Source organism: Haliaeetus leucocephalus, unplaced genomic scaffold, assembly GCF_000737465.1.
Source record: "Haliaeetus leucocephalus isolate CR32 unplaced genomic scaffold, Haliaeetus_leucocephalus-4.0 Scaffold0, whole genome shotgun sequence".
NCBI classification, from domain to species: Eukaryota; Metazoa; Chordata; class Aves; order Accipitriformes; family Accipitridae; genus Haliaeetus; species Haliaeetus leucocephalus.
The window spans coordinates 29,419,583-29,436,480 of record NW_010972436.1 but is presented as its reverse complement, the minus strand read 5'-3'; the positions used below and the strand labels follow the sequence as shown (position 1 = coordinate 29,436,480).

At 40.3% G+C, this 16,898-nt stretch overlaps 1 protein-coding gene across 2 annotated transcripts in view; it reads left to right on the top strand.

The window, feature by feature from the left end:
* Positions 1 to 16,898, top strand: part of SMARCC1 (SWI/SNF related, matrix associated, actin dependent regulator of chromatin, subfamily c, member 1) — an 83,733-nt gene that overhangs the window by 50,873 nt on the left and 15,962 nt on the right. For both annotated transcript variants that reach the window (XM_010562036.1, XM_010562045.1), the window contains exons 21-25: positions 3,587 to 3,642; positions 5,484 to 5,598; positions 6,484 to 6,638; positions 11,935 to 12,069; positions 15,847 to 16,105. In XM_010562036.1, the coding sequence (XP_010560338.1) occupies positions 3,587 to 3,642; positions 5,484 to 5,598; positions 6,484 to 6,638; positions 11,935 to 12,069; positions 15,847 to 16,105 (720 nt within the window). The remainder of the gene's footprint in view (positions 1 to 3,586; positions 3,643 to 5,483; positions 5,599 to 6,483; positions 6,639 to 11,934; positions 12,070 to 15,846; positions 16,106 to 16,898) is intronic.

Here is a 16,898-nt window from a genome sequence, read left to right as displayed (position 1 = left end):
TCCTGTGCATTATTTTTGTAGTTTGAGCTCATGATCTTCCACTCTACCAACTCAAGCACACTTGGAGTGTTCTGTACTGTTTCCACTTTTTTTGCTAAAGGAGAGAATAAAGCTTTCTTTGTAAAGCTTTCTCTTTTGTTTACTAGGAGGGATGACACTTCTAAGCCCACTTTGGAGCTCCGCTTCTAGGCTTGAAATAGCTGTCTGACAAAAATCTAATCTAGATTTTCCCTGTGACATTATTAGGTCACTAAATCCTAACTCTGAAATAAAACTTCTGAGGAGGTATGTCCCCAGTCTCCATAAATTGAATTATGGTGGCAGATACTTCAGATAAGCAGGTTTTTCATCTTAAAATAAGCCAAGAGGAAAACCATTATCTTTCAGTCAGACAGTTTAGTATGTTTTTCTTATATATGGAAGGGACTTTTGTAAAAACTTCTCTACAGTTGTTGCTGTTAAAGCAAAACACGCTGTACACCTGTTTTTCTTCAGTGTAGCACTGAAGGGGAATTACCAGTAAAATGGGGATTACTGAAAATGAACACCCAATGCAGCTAATGTCTTCAGAAGCTTAGAGATGGATCAGGGCTTTTCACCAGCAGTTTTATATTGGTATGGCAGCATGTGTTGGAGTCCATGATCTAAATAAGCTCCTTCTTTAATGTCCTGTACATTAAATTGTACTAGTGTCTGTTCTACAGAACAGAAAAGAAGATCCTAGACAAGGCATATGAGATTGTGCTGACACTTCCCTCTTGTCCATTCTTGCAGAACAGCTGGGTGCTGCAAATAAATCAGGATTTCTTGGACTTTTAAATAATCCATATGCAAAATACCAGGAAGTAGTGTTACATTATTCAGACACCTTCATGGTATTCTCCATCAATATGCTTGTTGTTATCCTCTTATCTCAGAGGCCTGCTATTATTAGTAGGAACATTTAAAATAAATGTTTTGTAAAGGAATAACTTAATGAATTAACTAAGGACTAGTAGGGAGAGATGTGTCCTAAGCACAAGAATATACTAACTGCTGTTAGAACACTCACTTCTCTTCTGAGGTGCATGCATCCAGTGCATGGTACCAGTGATTTTTTTTTATTATTATTATTTTTATTTCTCTTTTCTTCTTCATTTTGGTCTTGCATGTGTACCAGTTAGGCTGTTACCTAGTCTTCTGTTCTGGATGCTGAAGTTAGATGGGATAATAACTGGTCAGCTGCTACTCAAAGAGCAATCTGTAATGCAAGGGTGCCTGGCAGAACTCTTCAGGTATCTCTGTAATAGCTATTTGAATACCAAACAGACAGTAAATAAGAGGTTACAAGCTTGAAGAGCTCAGTCTAGCCAGCCAGAAAAAGACAAACAAAATGAGCAATAGCAGGAAGCCCGTAGCTGTGTATTGAAACTAAGGTTTTTTTCATGCTTGGTGGTAGGGCACTCTGAAAGTGCTTGTGGTCAAGGTCAGGCTTTTATGGGTGTCTGGCAAACTTGTTTTGGGTTCCAAATATGAAGGCGTAAGAGGCAGTGGGTGCTGTCCGGACCCACACATCCACGGCAGTGAGAGAACCTGCCAAGTGTCCAAACAGCTCATATTATATACTTGTAGCTTCTTATGACTGTTTCCCAAATGACTTGTACTCTTCTGTTGTGATCTCTGAGGAGAGGAGGACTTCTTTGGTCGGACACTAGGTAGAGATTTTTGACGACCAGTTCAGAACTGGAGGCTGCAGTGGTGTAGGCGAGCTGCCTGTGCTCTCTGTAGAGGTCTCCTCCTGAACATGTGCTTGGCACGCTTCTCTTTTTCCATAAGGAAGTACTTCATGACTCCAGTATGGGAACCTTGGCTTGGACCCGGTCCTGGCAGAGGCTGTCACGTGTGATTCTTCCGAAGATTCATGTCATGGTGTAAGGCTGAGGCTCCACCTCCTGGAGAAGTCCAGGGAAAGGTTATTGCCTGGAGAACCCAACTGGTGGTGTTACGGAGAGCCCTGTTGTAAGCAACATTTGTCGGCAATTCCTGAAGCCACTGGGGAGAATTAAGAGCTCACCCAATGCTGTTATCTTCTTCAGCATTAGCACTGAAGGTGCAACTTCGCTGTGGTTTTTCAGAGCATCTTGGAAAGCATGCTTTTAAAAAGTAGGGACTTGAGCAGGCTATCCTGTGACAACATTGTCAGGAGGTGTGTTCATTCATCCTCAGCTCTGTTTCTTACTTGTTTGTTTGGCTATATTTTGGATGCAGAGGAAACTTGGAGCTTTCAGCTGGTAATTTATGTGCTTTTCTTGCCTTATATCTAACCAACAACCAGCTCTTGTGCTCAAATGTGATTCACATCTTATTTAGCACCTAACTAGGCAGCTGCAGTTGGGCTCTTGAGGAGCTGCAATACTGCTTTTTTCAGTGAGAAGGCAAAGAAAGTGTTAGGGTTTAATTTCGATAATTTCATTGATCCACTTTCCAGTATAAACCCACAAGTATTGGTGGTATTACAGCTGAGGAAGAAGCAAGACAATGAGTGGTCAAGGTCTGAGACAACCGTCCAGGAACAGTTCTATTGTAGCACTATACCTTTGGGGCCAGATTCTTTGATTTAAGCTTCATTGTTAAATTCAGACTCAAGCATGTGCTTTGAATGTATTTCTGAGGGCTTGGATATGATTTCAGAGTGCTTTGGGGAGAAATGTGTTTGGAGGAACAGCACAAAGAGCCATACAGGACTGGAGAACCAGTTGGTCATCATGTTTATGCAGAGCAGCAGGTACAAAGGGTGTGAAATGAGGTTTCACCATGCAGGGTTTCACATCAAACCAGCGTGGAGGATAACTGCTCGTTGCCTTGAACTCTGGGTGGGTTTTGGGGCCAGAAATAACAAGAGATCCTTAGTGTTTTAAGAACAGTGTCAGTGCTTTAACAAGTTTGCTACTGCTTAATGTTACTCTGGTGTTGAATAATTATTTTGAAGTCTGCTTTGGAGAATTCTGGTATTTGCACCACCTGCAAAATGGAATTTAAATCTTCAGTTGACCTGGAGTGCATGACAATGCCTCTGGATAGACCTTTCATCGAAAGCAGCTCAGGGGATCTTGTGCTAAGGAGGAATTACAAGTCTGGCAGCGCCGTAATTGAGGTTAATCACGTAACTGACAACCATCTACAGAATCAAATTGGCTGTATTGGGAAAAACATTTTATAATACCGTGACTTACCAATGGGAATTACTGTATGACTTGAATATTGCAGAACTGTGCATCGAACTGTCCTTTATGTAGCTAAAATGGATAGATTTGGTGGTTTCTCTCTAGATGGGTAAACTAGGGGTTTCAGCAGAGCATAGATAATTTAACGTTTTCTTCTGCTTGTTGGACTGAAAAGAAAAACCAGTTAAATTTAGATGTGCAAGTAAACTTGATTTTTAAACTAAAATTAGTGTAATAAGCTTTAGTATTCCAGGAGTTTAGTGTAGTGGCTTTCTTTAAACCACTGTTAGAGAACAGAAAATTTTAGTTGACCCTGAAATATGTCGAGTGTGATAAATGGATGTTATGGCAGTTCTAAATATTTTTCTTACTACTTTTCTCAGATGGAGCCGAAGAAGAAAAGATGGAAACTGAGACAGATGGGCAGCAGTCTGAGAAGGTAAGCTTGGCTCAGTACACTGGTTCTGAAAAGATACTTCTGACACTTACGAACCTGAATTGCTACATTCTAAAATGCCTGATAAGAAAGGTAGACAGTAGTGTGCTGGTGAGTGTATGTGTCCATAGGGAACAGTTTTCAGTCTCTGTAGTGCTTCATTTTCTTACGAGTGATTTAGTCTCAAACTGTACGGAGACAGTTCTTTTGCTGGGCAAACAGCAATGAGACATTGGTGTGTTGTCTTCTAGTCCTGAGGAAAAAAAGGTTGGACCGGGAGGAAATGTAAACTGAGTGACACCAACTGAGTTTGAGACTTAAGCTGCAGAAGGACATCGGTACATTATGGTTCATGACTCGTAGCGGTCTAAAGCAAGCATCACTTTGAAGTCTTGCCCTAGAGAAGTTTGTCTTGTGACTAATAGCCTTCCTAAAGTTGAATGCAGCTTTCAGCTCTGACAAGATCAGAGAGATCAGAGCTTTCCAGGAAACAGGCGAGTTTGGGTTACTTGCAGTATTTGGCAACCGTTTCTGAGTGTGGGGTGTGGAGCTGAACAGAGAACCTGAAGGAAACCATTGCCCCAGCTGCATTGCAGCTCTTCAGTGGCAGTGTGAGTTAGGTACCTGTTCGGTCTGCACGATCGCTTGCAGCTTTAGTGGATGTAGGAGGATGAGATCTGTCTGACTAAGGTTGCCTGTAGCTGAGCTGGTCAATAAAACTTCTTGTTGCAAGAAGCCTGGGCTAACTCTTGGTTATAGATGCGTGTATTGTGTACTCTTGATGTTGGGTATGATGCATCCTGCCCATAAAGATCAGATATTTAGGAATTAATTCCTTCAACCTGTTGATAGTGCCTACAAGAATGCAGTTGTTTGGGGCTTTTTCATAACCCCAGGTCTATAAACACAGTACCTCTTTCCAGATAGTCTACAATAATGGCACTGGCTGTGTTTGTTTCAGACCTGAACTGGAATTAAACTAATATCCTGGAATTAGAACATCGCCCTGTTTAAATAAAAGGTGGTAGGCACTTACTGAGTCTGCAGCAACAGGTGGTATTTCTGTGTTGCCTGCTTCATCAAATGAATGAGATAAAACTAACCTAATGGCTGCTGAGTGTAGTCTTGATGTTACTTGTCACTCTGTTTTCAGGTAGTTCTTTTGCCGCCTTTCTGATAAATAGTCAGGTACACTTAGGGAGACGTAAGTGTAGAAGACTTGGTCAGAGCATGAAGAGATGCATTATTCTGTAGAGCATAGTAAATGAGAAACATTCAGGTCAGTCTGGAGTATTTTGAAGGGGAAAATAATGCTTTCAGTGTTAAGCATGAAGCTGCTGCTTGCTCTCTTCCACTGATTCCTGGACAGAAGCACCTTCCTATAACATGTAATTTAGTTGTAGCATTTATTGCCACAGGAGGCTGTTGTGACCATGAGTTCTGCAGAATTTGGAGCTGTGTGGATAGGTGAATACTGTGTAAATTATTAACATAGCAGACACTGTAAAGGATATAACACTTACACACAAACTACTGGAATAAATGGGGGCAGCATGGAGGGTAGAACATGTTCTTATCTGTCATCTTAGTTCAGGATTTCTTGTACCTTCAGATGAACCCAGGTTGGCCTGGGTTACTGAATCTGATAGACTTTGTCCACTATAACAGTTACTTTGTTATTCAGATTTCAGTTACAATTGTCAAAATGAGCTTAAGTAGCAGTCAACCTTTAAAATATAATCTCTTCCTTTATGACAGTGAGTTAATTTGAAAGCTATAAACCAAGTTAACATTGAATGCCTTCTATAGCTCTCATTCTTCAAACCATCTTTCATCCCATTTAGGTTGAAAACAAAGCAGAGAGTGAAATTGAGGAAGGCGATAAAGTACAAGAAGGAGAAAATGAGAGAAATCCAGAAAAAGAGCAAGACAGTGAAGTGACTGCAGACCCCAAGCCAGGTAATGGTTCCCAGCTGTTCCTCAGGCTGTGTTAGCTTTAATAGCCTTCCTCTAAAGTAGTTGGAATAGACTATAAACTCAGCTGTGGCAGAAATATTTCCTCTTGCACATCAGGCTGCTTCATGGTTCAGTAGTAAATATTCTAGTTTAATTTCACTGCAGAGTTCAGGCACTAAATTCTTTCTTGAACTCATTTTAGACCTCAGCTGAGCTTTCTTGCACCATGTGTAGTGACTGGGTGAAGAAATTGCAGTAGCAAAGTGCGTGTAGGTCATATAAATTTTCTTTTGCCTGTATTGCACACCATTTGGTCATTTTTGATGCAAAGAAATGGGACTGCTCACTTCTACCGTTAGAAGTTAATATGTTAGCTCAGTTTCCCTGTGAAGTGATGCAGAGCCTTTATTTTGACAGCCTAAGGGGTACCGGGTTTTTTCTACATAAGACATTATTCTTATTATTTATTTTGAACATGTTCCCCTTGTACCACATGGATATATCGTTTTTCCCTGGAATTTACGTTCAGTATTTTAGCACAAGGTAGAACAAGAAGCATTTGGATTTGATGTAACAATGGAGTTGATTTGGAAATGCAGCTGAAATTGTTCTGATGAGAGTAAGCTGATGGCAGAGATGAATTGACAGGGTGAAAACTAGAAGCATTTAAAGTTGCCCTATTTGTTGGATCAGATCCTCTTAGACTAGAATTGTTCCCCTGTCAGCATTTGGACGAATAGCAGTACCATAACGTACGAATGTGACAGCATGTGGATGAATTAATTTGTTTGACTAACAGCAGCGCGTGTAGTGCAATTCCTGTCCTGACGTGATACTGTTAACAAGGGGAGAATGCATGTAACAGACTTGGCGGGAAATCTTTTTCAGAAGAAAAGGAGGCAGAAGAGAACAAGGAGAACGTTGATGCAAGCAAAGACAAAGAAAACGAGGCTGGGAAGAAGAAAGTGGAACACGAAATCTCGGAAGGAAACGTAGCTACAGCTGCAGCTGCTGCCCTTGCCTCAGCTGCCACCAAAGCAAAGGTTTGTTTTATACAAATACCCATTGGCTTGGTTTCCAGTTCACATTAGAACTCTTCTTAAAGTGGTCCTCTGTTCCAGATCTGTGCGGTTTCATGTTCTGATCTCTAATACCTTGAAGGAGCACAAGTGCCATCTTCAGTTTCTTATGCTTGAACTCCTAAGTGAAACAGTATACAGTTTTAATTTAGGCAGCTACTTTTATGGTTATGAATTTGATGAACATCCCTAAGAAATAGCCCCCAAATATGCTTGTCGTTTTTGGGAAGACTTTTCTCTGCTCGATAGGTCTGGCTGTAATGCTGAGGATGTAGGTCTGGGTGATAAAACACTTATGTTGCCTTTTTTGCTGTGTCACCAGCTGTTCGGTGGACTTCACACAAGCCTTCTGTGCTTGGGCGCTTTGTCTGTAAAAACAATGTGATGTTCAATTCTAGTGTTACAATTTTTTTTATAGACAGCTTAATGATTTTTGTGTTAAGAGGGACTGTGTCTGTTAAAAGCACGTTCTTGTCTTCCTATCATTAAACTTCTGTTTGTCTGTAGTCTCTTAATGAGCTGTGGTTTGAATCAGTGTCCTATCTAATAGCTTTTCTTTACCCTATAATTACTAATTGCATGTTGTCTTTGATTTTCTTTTTGCAGGAACCAGACTGCCTTTGCTTCTTTTAGAATATCTTTTTCAAAATCCATTTTCTCTTTGTTTTTTGTTTGTTTGTTTTGGGTGGGTGGGGAGTTGATTCAAGTTGCAGTTTGGGTTTCTTAATTGCTCTTGTACTCAGTGCCATGTTGCATGTCACCTACTTTATAGATACCAAAAGCAAAGCATGGATGGTGTTTATTTCCTGATGGATTTCCAGGACATAATAGTAGCTGTAATGAGGTGTTGCATGTGTCGTACTGACTTTCCCAGTCTAATCTTTGACTCTTATAACTTTAACTTTAGACTTTTTTTTCCAACTGCATCATATATATTGAGGACAGTGTGGTGCTATGTTTTGTCATGGATGATACAGTTCCTCCTTTATGAACCCATGAGATTTGAGGATATTTTTAGTTACTACCTTTCAAGCCAGGTTCTAAAATCACAAGTTGTGTGATTTCAGTGTTACTTAGTGTCAGAGCTAGGCACCCTGTGGAATTCCCACTTTTCAGGCAAACTTCAGGTTTGTTATTTTGGTGAAGTGCGGAGTCCTAACTAGCTCCTTGTGCATCACTTTGCCTGTCTGCCTCCGAACCTATGGTGCTCCAAGCACCAAGCTCTTTTACAGAGAATAACTTACTTTCAGTTCAATCACACTTAGAGATATTTTCAGCCAAGTTGGAAAAACCCCAGCATATATATATAAGGAGGCATGAAACTTAATCTCTGTTTTATGGAAGGCTACTTGCTCCAAATAAAGATGATCTTCTACTTTCCGTCCTTTGGTGATAACGAGTGCTAGAGGGAGAAGGGACTTGGCTAATGGCAGTTTTCATTATGGCAATAATAATATTCTAGAAGAATTTTAGCTTTATATTACAGGAAATAATATATTATAATTAGGATGTTCACACTTCAGAGTAGAATTCAAGTTCAGCAGGGGTTTCTCTTTCCACTTGCACTTAAAAACCCAGACAATATTAAGGCTTTCAGTGAGCTGTATCTTGTCTGAGAGGGTAATTCAGTTCTTCATAATAAACTCAAGATCTGGCCATGTGAAGAGCTGTTACAGAGTTGTTTTTCTTACAATTTTATGTTGGAGGAATATTGCAGTTGGCTTCTAAGAAGAAACAGGGGTTAAAGACAGGCACTTGAAGTGTTTTTTCTTTTGGGATAAGTGGCTTCACCAATAAGTTGTGCTATTTGAGAAATGATGTCCAGTGAATGTGTACATTTGGGGTGAGACTCTATATTACTACATATAGAATAGAGCAACAATTTAAAATGTGTTTTTACAGGTTATGGCTTCTGTACAAACAATATTAGAATTAAAGTCCCTTTTCTTCATTTTCTTCTCAGATTCCTAAATCAATGTAAGCTATTTTTTCCTTTCTATGCATAAGTAGCACCGGGTAGAAAATGTACTCTTTCCTGCAGATTGCTCTTAGCTTTTGTCCAGGTGTGATTGAGCTGCAGAGCTTCTGCTGCAGGTCTTGATCCATCACTTACACTGCCAAAGAGGACTGTCCTGGTCATAATTTGACCTCCTGCATAACACTGATCTCATGACTTCCTGAATTCATTTTGCTGTAGCTGTGATTGAATACATCTTTTCTAGGAGACACTGGTATCAAAGATGCCAGTGATGCAAAACCTTCTGTAATTGTCCATAAGTTTTTTCCATGGGTGGCAAACTTTGCTGATAAGCTTTATTCGAAGTCTAACGTGCTTCAGCTACTAACTGTTGTACCGCTGCAGCGCCTTGCCTACTGGATTAAAAAGCCTTTGATTTTTAACTGCTTTTTTCATTTGTTGTAGGTATTTGGAAACATAAAATTCAGGAATAGAAGAGACCCTGTTGCTAAAATCACTTTTCTTCTTTTTGCAGGCAGCTACATCCCATCTTCTGTTTATAGGCAAATCAAATTACGTCTTTAATTGGTTCCTTTTTGCTGCTGCTCTAGAAACTCACTGTGGGACCTTTTGCATCTCATGCTTGAATGTACGCATGACAGGACTCAGTTTTTCGCATTGTGTGCCTTAATTTAGATAATTCTGTGTTACCTGCCACCTTTATTTCTTCTGTTTCATTTGTGAAAGACAGTCTTATCCCCTCTTGGCCTCACAAAACAAAAACTAGGTGAAGCATCTAGTCTCCTTTCACAAAATAGCAAGAGGAAAGGAAGAAAGAGTAATTTTCTCTACCTGTTGCAATTTCAGCTAAACTCTCATGTGTGGATGAGAAGACTTCAGCACAGTATTCCAGTGAGATGGTGCTATTTGTCCATTTTCCAGAGGTCTCTTGTGGTCTAGTTTTACAGTTGTCCGTACTGGTTGTCACACTCATGCTCTTGCTGTTTAAGATGAGGGGATGGGCTAGGTTCTGTGAAACTGCCTGTAATGTGTGTGTGTGCTCGGTCAGTAGCAAGTCTTGTGATTCCTTCCAAGTTTATCAGTATTCACCCAGAAATAGAATTGCTGAGCAGCGAAACTAGAGTCAGTATTGTGGCAATGGGCATAAGCCCAGGCACAGAGGCACTTGTGGCTATACTTGTGTTTGGGACTCTTGTGTTTAAATAGTAAAGCAAAGCATTGTTCAGTATCCTCTCTCAGCCAGAAGCCAGGTCCACTGGCTGGATTAGTGATGCTCAGGTCATTCAGAATTGCTGTTTCCCAGGATAATGTCACATACCATCTTCTTTTTTGCTTATTTATGACTTAAGGTGAATGCACCAATATGTTTATCAGGCAATTTAAATCACCATTAATTTTGCCTTACTATTTTTTTTGTCTGCTGCAGAGTTAGTAGTGACTCGTTCTTTTTCCATGTGAAAGCACTGGGTAATGCCAGGCTAAGGAGCAGTCTCTTTAGGAAAAAACTTGAATGATTATTTCCTTTCTAAGGTATATTTTGAGATCTGTCTTTTTACCTAATCGTGTGCCTTGCTGGTTTTATGTTAATCTGGTTTCATTATTAAAATTGCACACATCAAGCAAGGCAAAATGACTGTCCTAAGCTGTGTGTATCAACAAAGATACTTCTGTCACTCTGATTTTTTCATACAAATGAGTTTGTTTTACTGAACAGTATTAATTGACATCTAAATTTTCAGCCATTCAGTTACTTTATTTCAAATGTGTGCACCACTGTTTGGTCATTATTTAACTGAATAGCCTACTTGAATTTCACAGTGGCATGCTGTTAGATGAACTTGGGGGATCACTCTGGTTCTCTCAGACTGTACCGGATTTTCAGTTAAACTTAGTGAGAGCCTTGAATGTATGTTACCTAAATTTACTGAAGACTTGTGGGTTACCAGAGGTGAATGCTGTCAAATGACACAACATATTAGTGATGGAAACAATATCATATGTTTTTGAGAAATTCTGTTTATAATTAGGATTACCAGGGAGTTTTATAATGCTTCCTTTCTCTAGCTCAGTATTTTTCCGAGTTCTGAGCCAAGGTCTGGGGCACAGCTTGCTAAATATGAGTCTCTGTTTGCAGCTTGAGCTGGATGAGATCCAGCTTTCTCTTTTTTCCTTCTTCCCCTTGGCCCTCACCTTTCCCTTCTCAAAAGCCAATCCTCCTTCCCCCTCAACCCTTGGATATGTCAGTAAGGCTTTGCTTGGACGCTATGATTAGGAAACATCCTTTGACTATTAATACAGAAACTCCCAAGCAGTACCCATGGTGGGTGTTTAGAGTGTATTTTCATTTTGAACAGCAGGCTTTTAACAAAAGCTAGTAGAAAGCATCATTAACATGCCTTTCACACTTGGAGAATGTGAAGCACTTTTATAAGCTGTCTCATATATCACATGTACATACACACACATATATATATCTCCTGTATCATTTATGTGTAAGTGTGTATATGTAAATGGAGTAAAGCTAAAGCCTTGTGAAGAATCTGTTTGCCTTTTTCTGCAGTTTGCTTTTGCAGGTTAAATACAGCTTTCCCTTCAGCTTTCTTCTGCAGTAGGAATACTGTACAACCTGGTTATAAAAGGAAACTGGAGATTTTTTTTTTAACAGTTTCTTCTAATACCTGTGTAGAGATTTCTCTGCAAGTTCTCCCTAGCCTGAGGTGAAACTGCTGTGCTGAGAAAGCTTACGTTTTAGTGGTGTGGTGGTGCATGTAATGGGAATATGCTTAACTAGATACGTAGCTTCTCATTTACTTGAGCAAAAAATATTTTAATAGCAAAAGCATGCAAGAGTCATCTCACTGTTTTTGTGGGTCGTTCCAGGTAAAAGCCTCCAGTGTGTGTTTTGGTGACAGCTTTTTGGATGACCTACAGCTGACTCGGTACAACATACCCTTGCTCCCTCATTTGCATTTCCACTGAAAGTGCTCTCTGTTGCACAGCTCTTGGAGGGCTTCAAGGCAAAGCTGGATTGCTTATGAGTACTGAGCATCCACAATACCTCTCATATTAAAACTTGACACCTATTTATTTGATTAAAAGCTTAATAATCTTCCAAGGGCTTCTGGTTCTGAGCATAAGTTTGATAATCTAATCCCTGATTTCTGTCCAGAAGTGGAATAGGATGGCTAATGCTAGCTACAGGCATAGTTGGCTTATTCGTTCCTTTAAAGTGCTTTATTTTGTGAGATATGTGTAAAGCAAAAACCTGTGTTTTATCCTCAGCACCTAGCAGCAGTGGAAGAAAGAAAGATCAAGTCTCTGGTTGCCCTTTTGGTGGAGACACAGATGAAGAAGCTGGAGATAAAACTTCGCCATTTTGAGGAGTTGGAAACCATTATGGACAGAGAGAAAGAGGCAGTAAGTAGGGATTCTGGATTAAATCAGTCACTGCAAAGATATGTGTGCTAACAGCTGGAAAACTAGCAACTTCAGCTTTATGCAGGTCTTTCTGCTTCAGCTGGAATTCATAATTACCCCCTACAGTAGCATCTGAGGCCTCTCCTTCTTTATCCAGCATCTTCCCTTTACCACAAGCAACAAACTGGGGGTATCCTGGATTTGCTTCCTAATCCTTACTCCTGTCATCTAAGCATGAATGTGGAATTGGTCCTGAGTCTTTATGTACGCCTTCTCACAGGAATGGTGTCTGACATAATAAGAATGGGTTTTCCCTGTAACAAGAGTGAAATGGGAGGAAACCTGACTTCCCGAAGGGAAGGGAAACCAGCTCGCTCTGTCTTTCCTTCCTGCCCCGGTTTAGACTGGAGATTTGGTTTTAAGCGTGTGGCTCAGTTTTTGGAGGGCATTCTCAGTAGCTCTTGGGAAAGTCCTCAAAGTGAGATGCGGCAGCAGGAGGATATGCGCTCAGGAGTAACAGCTTCTCATTTTGTGGTGATGATGGGTTTACCTGAGCTGGAGAGGGCAACAGCAGCTTCAAGAGAAGGGAAGGAGGCAGTGACATCGGGAGATGGGAAAAGGTGTTTGCTCATAGGGACCAGAAAAGCATCAAAATAGAATAAAGCTGAATTGACAAATCTAATGAAGAAGTGTGACTGAGGAGGAGGAGCTGGGCAAGCTAAGCAAGAAGGTTGTTAGTTTCTGTCCTCAGTCTAGTGAGGCTGTAAGCCAGGGCATAGGTCTTGACTGAGGTCTAGCCAGCTGAAGAAGGTGGTGACACTAAGAGAGCATCTCTGCAGTGCATCCCAAGCAAGGCTGTCTGTATTTATATTGTAGCACTATTAGTGACACCTCACTGGAAACTTGTGTATCCCTAACATCAGGGTATAATGTGGAAGAGATGCTGTCTCTGCCTGTCAGCAGCTGGATTACATGTCAATTACTAAGTGTTCTTTCAAATATAGTGCAGCATACTTTCAGAGAATCAGTTTCTCTCCAGCTACTGTAAAGATGACCAAAACTTCATTTTTGTCAGAGCAGTCAATTTTTTTATTTTTCTGTTGTATTGCTTTCTCATTTTTGTCAATAAGCAATTACTCTAGATGCTTTGAAGATATTGACTCATAATGCTAGGGCTTTTCACATTTGTCCTACCGCGTGAATTTAATGGAATTTACATTCTTACTTTGGCATTAATCACATTGATAGAGTTTGACAAACTGTGGTCTTTTGTTGTAGCAGAATGTCAGCAAGAATTTCTAGATTGCTCGGCATCCTCAACCATTTCAGTGTGGTGTTTGACACTGATTGGCAGCTCAAGAAGTGGACCTAACTATTTTGAAAAGGTTCGCTGTAGATTTCTTTCTTTGGGGGATATATTCTATTAGTGACAGATTTTTTTCCATTTTGAGGCATATGACATTTTCCTTTTTTAAAATGTGCATATAAATTTTTCCCTTGGCTTTCTGATGGTTAAATTTGGTCTTTTCACCTGTCATTTTGGATATCTAGTGGAATAATTAAAGCAAAAAAAAATCCTTAGTGCCATTGCATGCTATGCATATGTCCTTATTTGCTGCACTGGCTTTTTCTCATGGTAAAGGTAAGGCGATTCTAACTGTTGAAAGAAATCTGTGCTGCAGACTGGAGGGTGTTAGATTTTTAGACAAAACATGCTTACTTCAGAGTTTAAGCTAAAGTAATTTCAGTGCTGCCAACTCTGTGTGTAACCAGGGATCCTGTTGGTAGGAGCCTTGTTGACCCAGAACTTATAATAGCATGTGAATGTTTTCTTTACTCGTTCTGTTTAGGGAAGAGTTACTTGCTGAAGATGAAATTGTAGTACGACGATGGTTATTGTACGAGTATACATTAAGTGCTTGTAATAGTCCCTTCTAACAGTGAATCACTTCACAACACTGTAGAAACGTGCTGGTGCAAATTTGAGGATCGTGAAGAGTGTAGCGTTCATGACAATGTGCCTAAAAATTTGGCTGACTTCCTGAATCGGGTTGCATAGGGAAATTGTGTGGCAAACTGATACATGTTGATCTTGGTTAAGGTGCCTAGCCTCACTCTTGCCTGACATCTGCTGCAGGTATAACTAAGTTTTGAGCGTTGAAGAGCAAATACAAATTACTGATAGACTGCCCACTGGAAAATGTGTTACTACCCGTTGTCTTAATGTTAATCTGTGGGATACAACTGTAGGTTGTGTCCATAAACCTGCTTCTGAAAGTACTACAACACATGCAAGAACCTAGTATGGAACCAGGTGTTTTAGGCTCTGCATCAGTTTTAAGACCAGCTCATGTTATAACTTGTGTTTATGTGGCTTTTCCTCTGTCAAACTGTCTTTTCTCATCCTGAGAGGAGGGAATGTGTAGAAGGGGAAGTTTTCACTGGTTTTCCTAAGTACAATGTGTATTTGCAGGCACTGGATGCTGTTTGGGGATACTTGTAAAGACTTTTTTTTTTTTAAGTGTAGCAGGATAGGGTACCATGAAGAGAGCAAAGCAGGAATACAAAAGAGCGTAAAAAGAATATAAGTAGTATGGTGTAGCCATACTTCTTGCCTAAGCCTTTGTTTTGGGTCATTTGCAGTAATTCTTCTCTGAACTGCCTGCCACCTACTGAATCTGTTTCCACACATGCACAATTACACCATTGGTGTACGTGCTTCTTCATTTTATCAAGTTCTTCCCGCTAACATATCAGATTGGTCAAGGAAAAAGGAGTCATGGCAGCGTGAATAATCACATTGTAGTCTCTACATGCAGAAAACCAGCCCCCAACAAGGAGGATGTATTATTCATTAGGCTCTGTCCCCATCTGGTTCTGTTGGTGAATGCGTGCTCTGTAGTATTCTGTTTTCATCCATGCTTTGTCAGCAGTCAAACTGCTAACACAAAGTATTGATGGAGCTTTGGGATTTTTGGAGAACTTCTGCTAGGTGGAAGTCTCCTTGGCAACCTGCTTTTCAGATAAATTATGGAATATATCTTAAAATACTCATTAAATATTTGTAAACTAGTCACACAAATCCATGTGTCCAATTGCTGAAGAGTAATAGATGTAGAAATGAGTTACAATTTTTTAAATAAGCCAAATGACATATGCTTCCTTAACCAGGACAGTGATTAATCATATAGATGCCCGATACTAAGAAATATTTTCTGTAGCTTTTTTATCTTTTCATTTTGGGCTTGCTTACTCTCTACATGGCTTCATAATTAAACAAAGTAGCCTATTTTATGTTAATTGGCCTAAATTACATGAGTTTTTATATAATTCTCTTAACAGTGCAAATCACTGCTGTCTGGCTATCATGATGTTCAAGTCCTACACTTAAAGTTACAGAGTGGGATCCTGCCTGTAGTTACTGAGCTAGTGCTATTGCACACATATTCTGCTTTGGTCTTAGCCTAGAAAATCTCTTTTGTTTCCTGTTCCAACATACAGAAGATTGAGAGAAAAACATAACAGTTTCTTCTAGAATTGTGTTAAGGCTGCATGCTTAGCACAGTACTCGCTGAGTAATGTGTTGTATTACTGAGAGGTTCTTTAGGACAGAGCAAGGTGGGTTCATCTGTTCCAGCTGGAGAATGGCCTCAACCCCTTTACCAAACCAGACAGTTGTGTATCAATAGGATAGGTATTTGATTTGCAGAAACATGTTTTAAATGTATAGTTCTTAACTTTGCTTTGCCTTTCCCCCCCCCCCTATTTTTGACATAGTTAGAGCAGCAGAGACAACAGTTGCTGACAGAACGCCAGAATTTTCACATGGAACAGCTGAAATATGCTGAATTAAGGGCTCGTCAGCAAATGGAGCAGCAGCACAGTCAAAACCCACAGCAGCCTCACCAGCACTCCAGTGGGCCTGGGATGAACCCCCTTGGGGCAGCAGCACATCCAGGCTTACTGCCTCATCAGCAGCCCCCACCGTACCCTATGATGCACCACCAAATGCCACCACCTCACCCACCACAGCCAGGTAAGAGTTGGAAGGAGAAAATCCCCTTGCCTTAATTGTCATTCATAATAGAGTAAAATCAGAGGAAGAGGTATTGTCAGGTAAAATTCTGTCAGGTTGCCCAGCAAGGTTGTAGAATCTCCATCCTTGGAGACAGTCAGGCCAAGCTCGGAAGTAAAAAATGGAGCTGACACAAAGTATTGTTTTCAGATGTTTTTAGCTTGTTTGTATTTCCTTAGACCTTTTTTTTTTTTTACGCCCAGTGATCTCTGCTCCTTCAAAAACAATCATTCCCTCAAATTCTTCAGTTCATGACACACCTAACTGTGTGGGGAAAAAAAACAAAACCAAAAACAAAAAACCAAAACCAACCAACCAAAAAACCCAAAAAAACTTAGGGGAAAGGACCCAAGTGAGAAGCAGAGGCAGGAAGCTCCTTAAGCAGTTTCCTTTGGCAGGAGGCCTGATTCTAATATGCTCCCATGCCCTACTTAGGGCTTGGCTTTCTGGCTTCTGCCCTTCAGTTGTGCTTGATGCCAAGGGTAGAGATATTCCTAATACTGAAGGACAGAGAAATTAGGTGGCGATGTGATTGTGCCTCACCTCAGGAGGAGGAACATCCACTGGGCATAAAAAATATTACTGCCATTTACTCAAAACAACTATTTGTGCTTAATGGCAAAACTGACAGCCCTCCTGTTAAGTAATTAAGTTGCTAACAGTATTTGCAGTCTCACCGTTAAACCATTTTACTGTTCAAAGGGATTGAGACTATGAAATGTTGTACTTATGCTATGAAGATGTTTATGGGAGT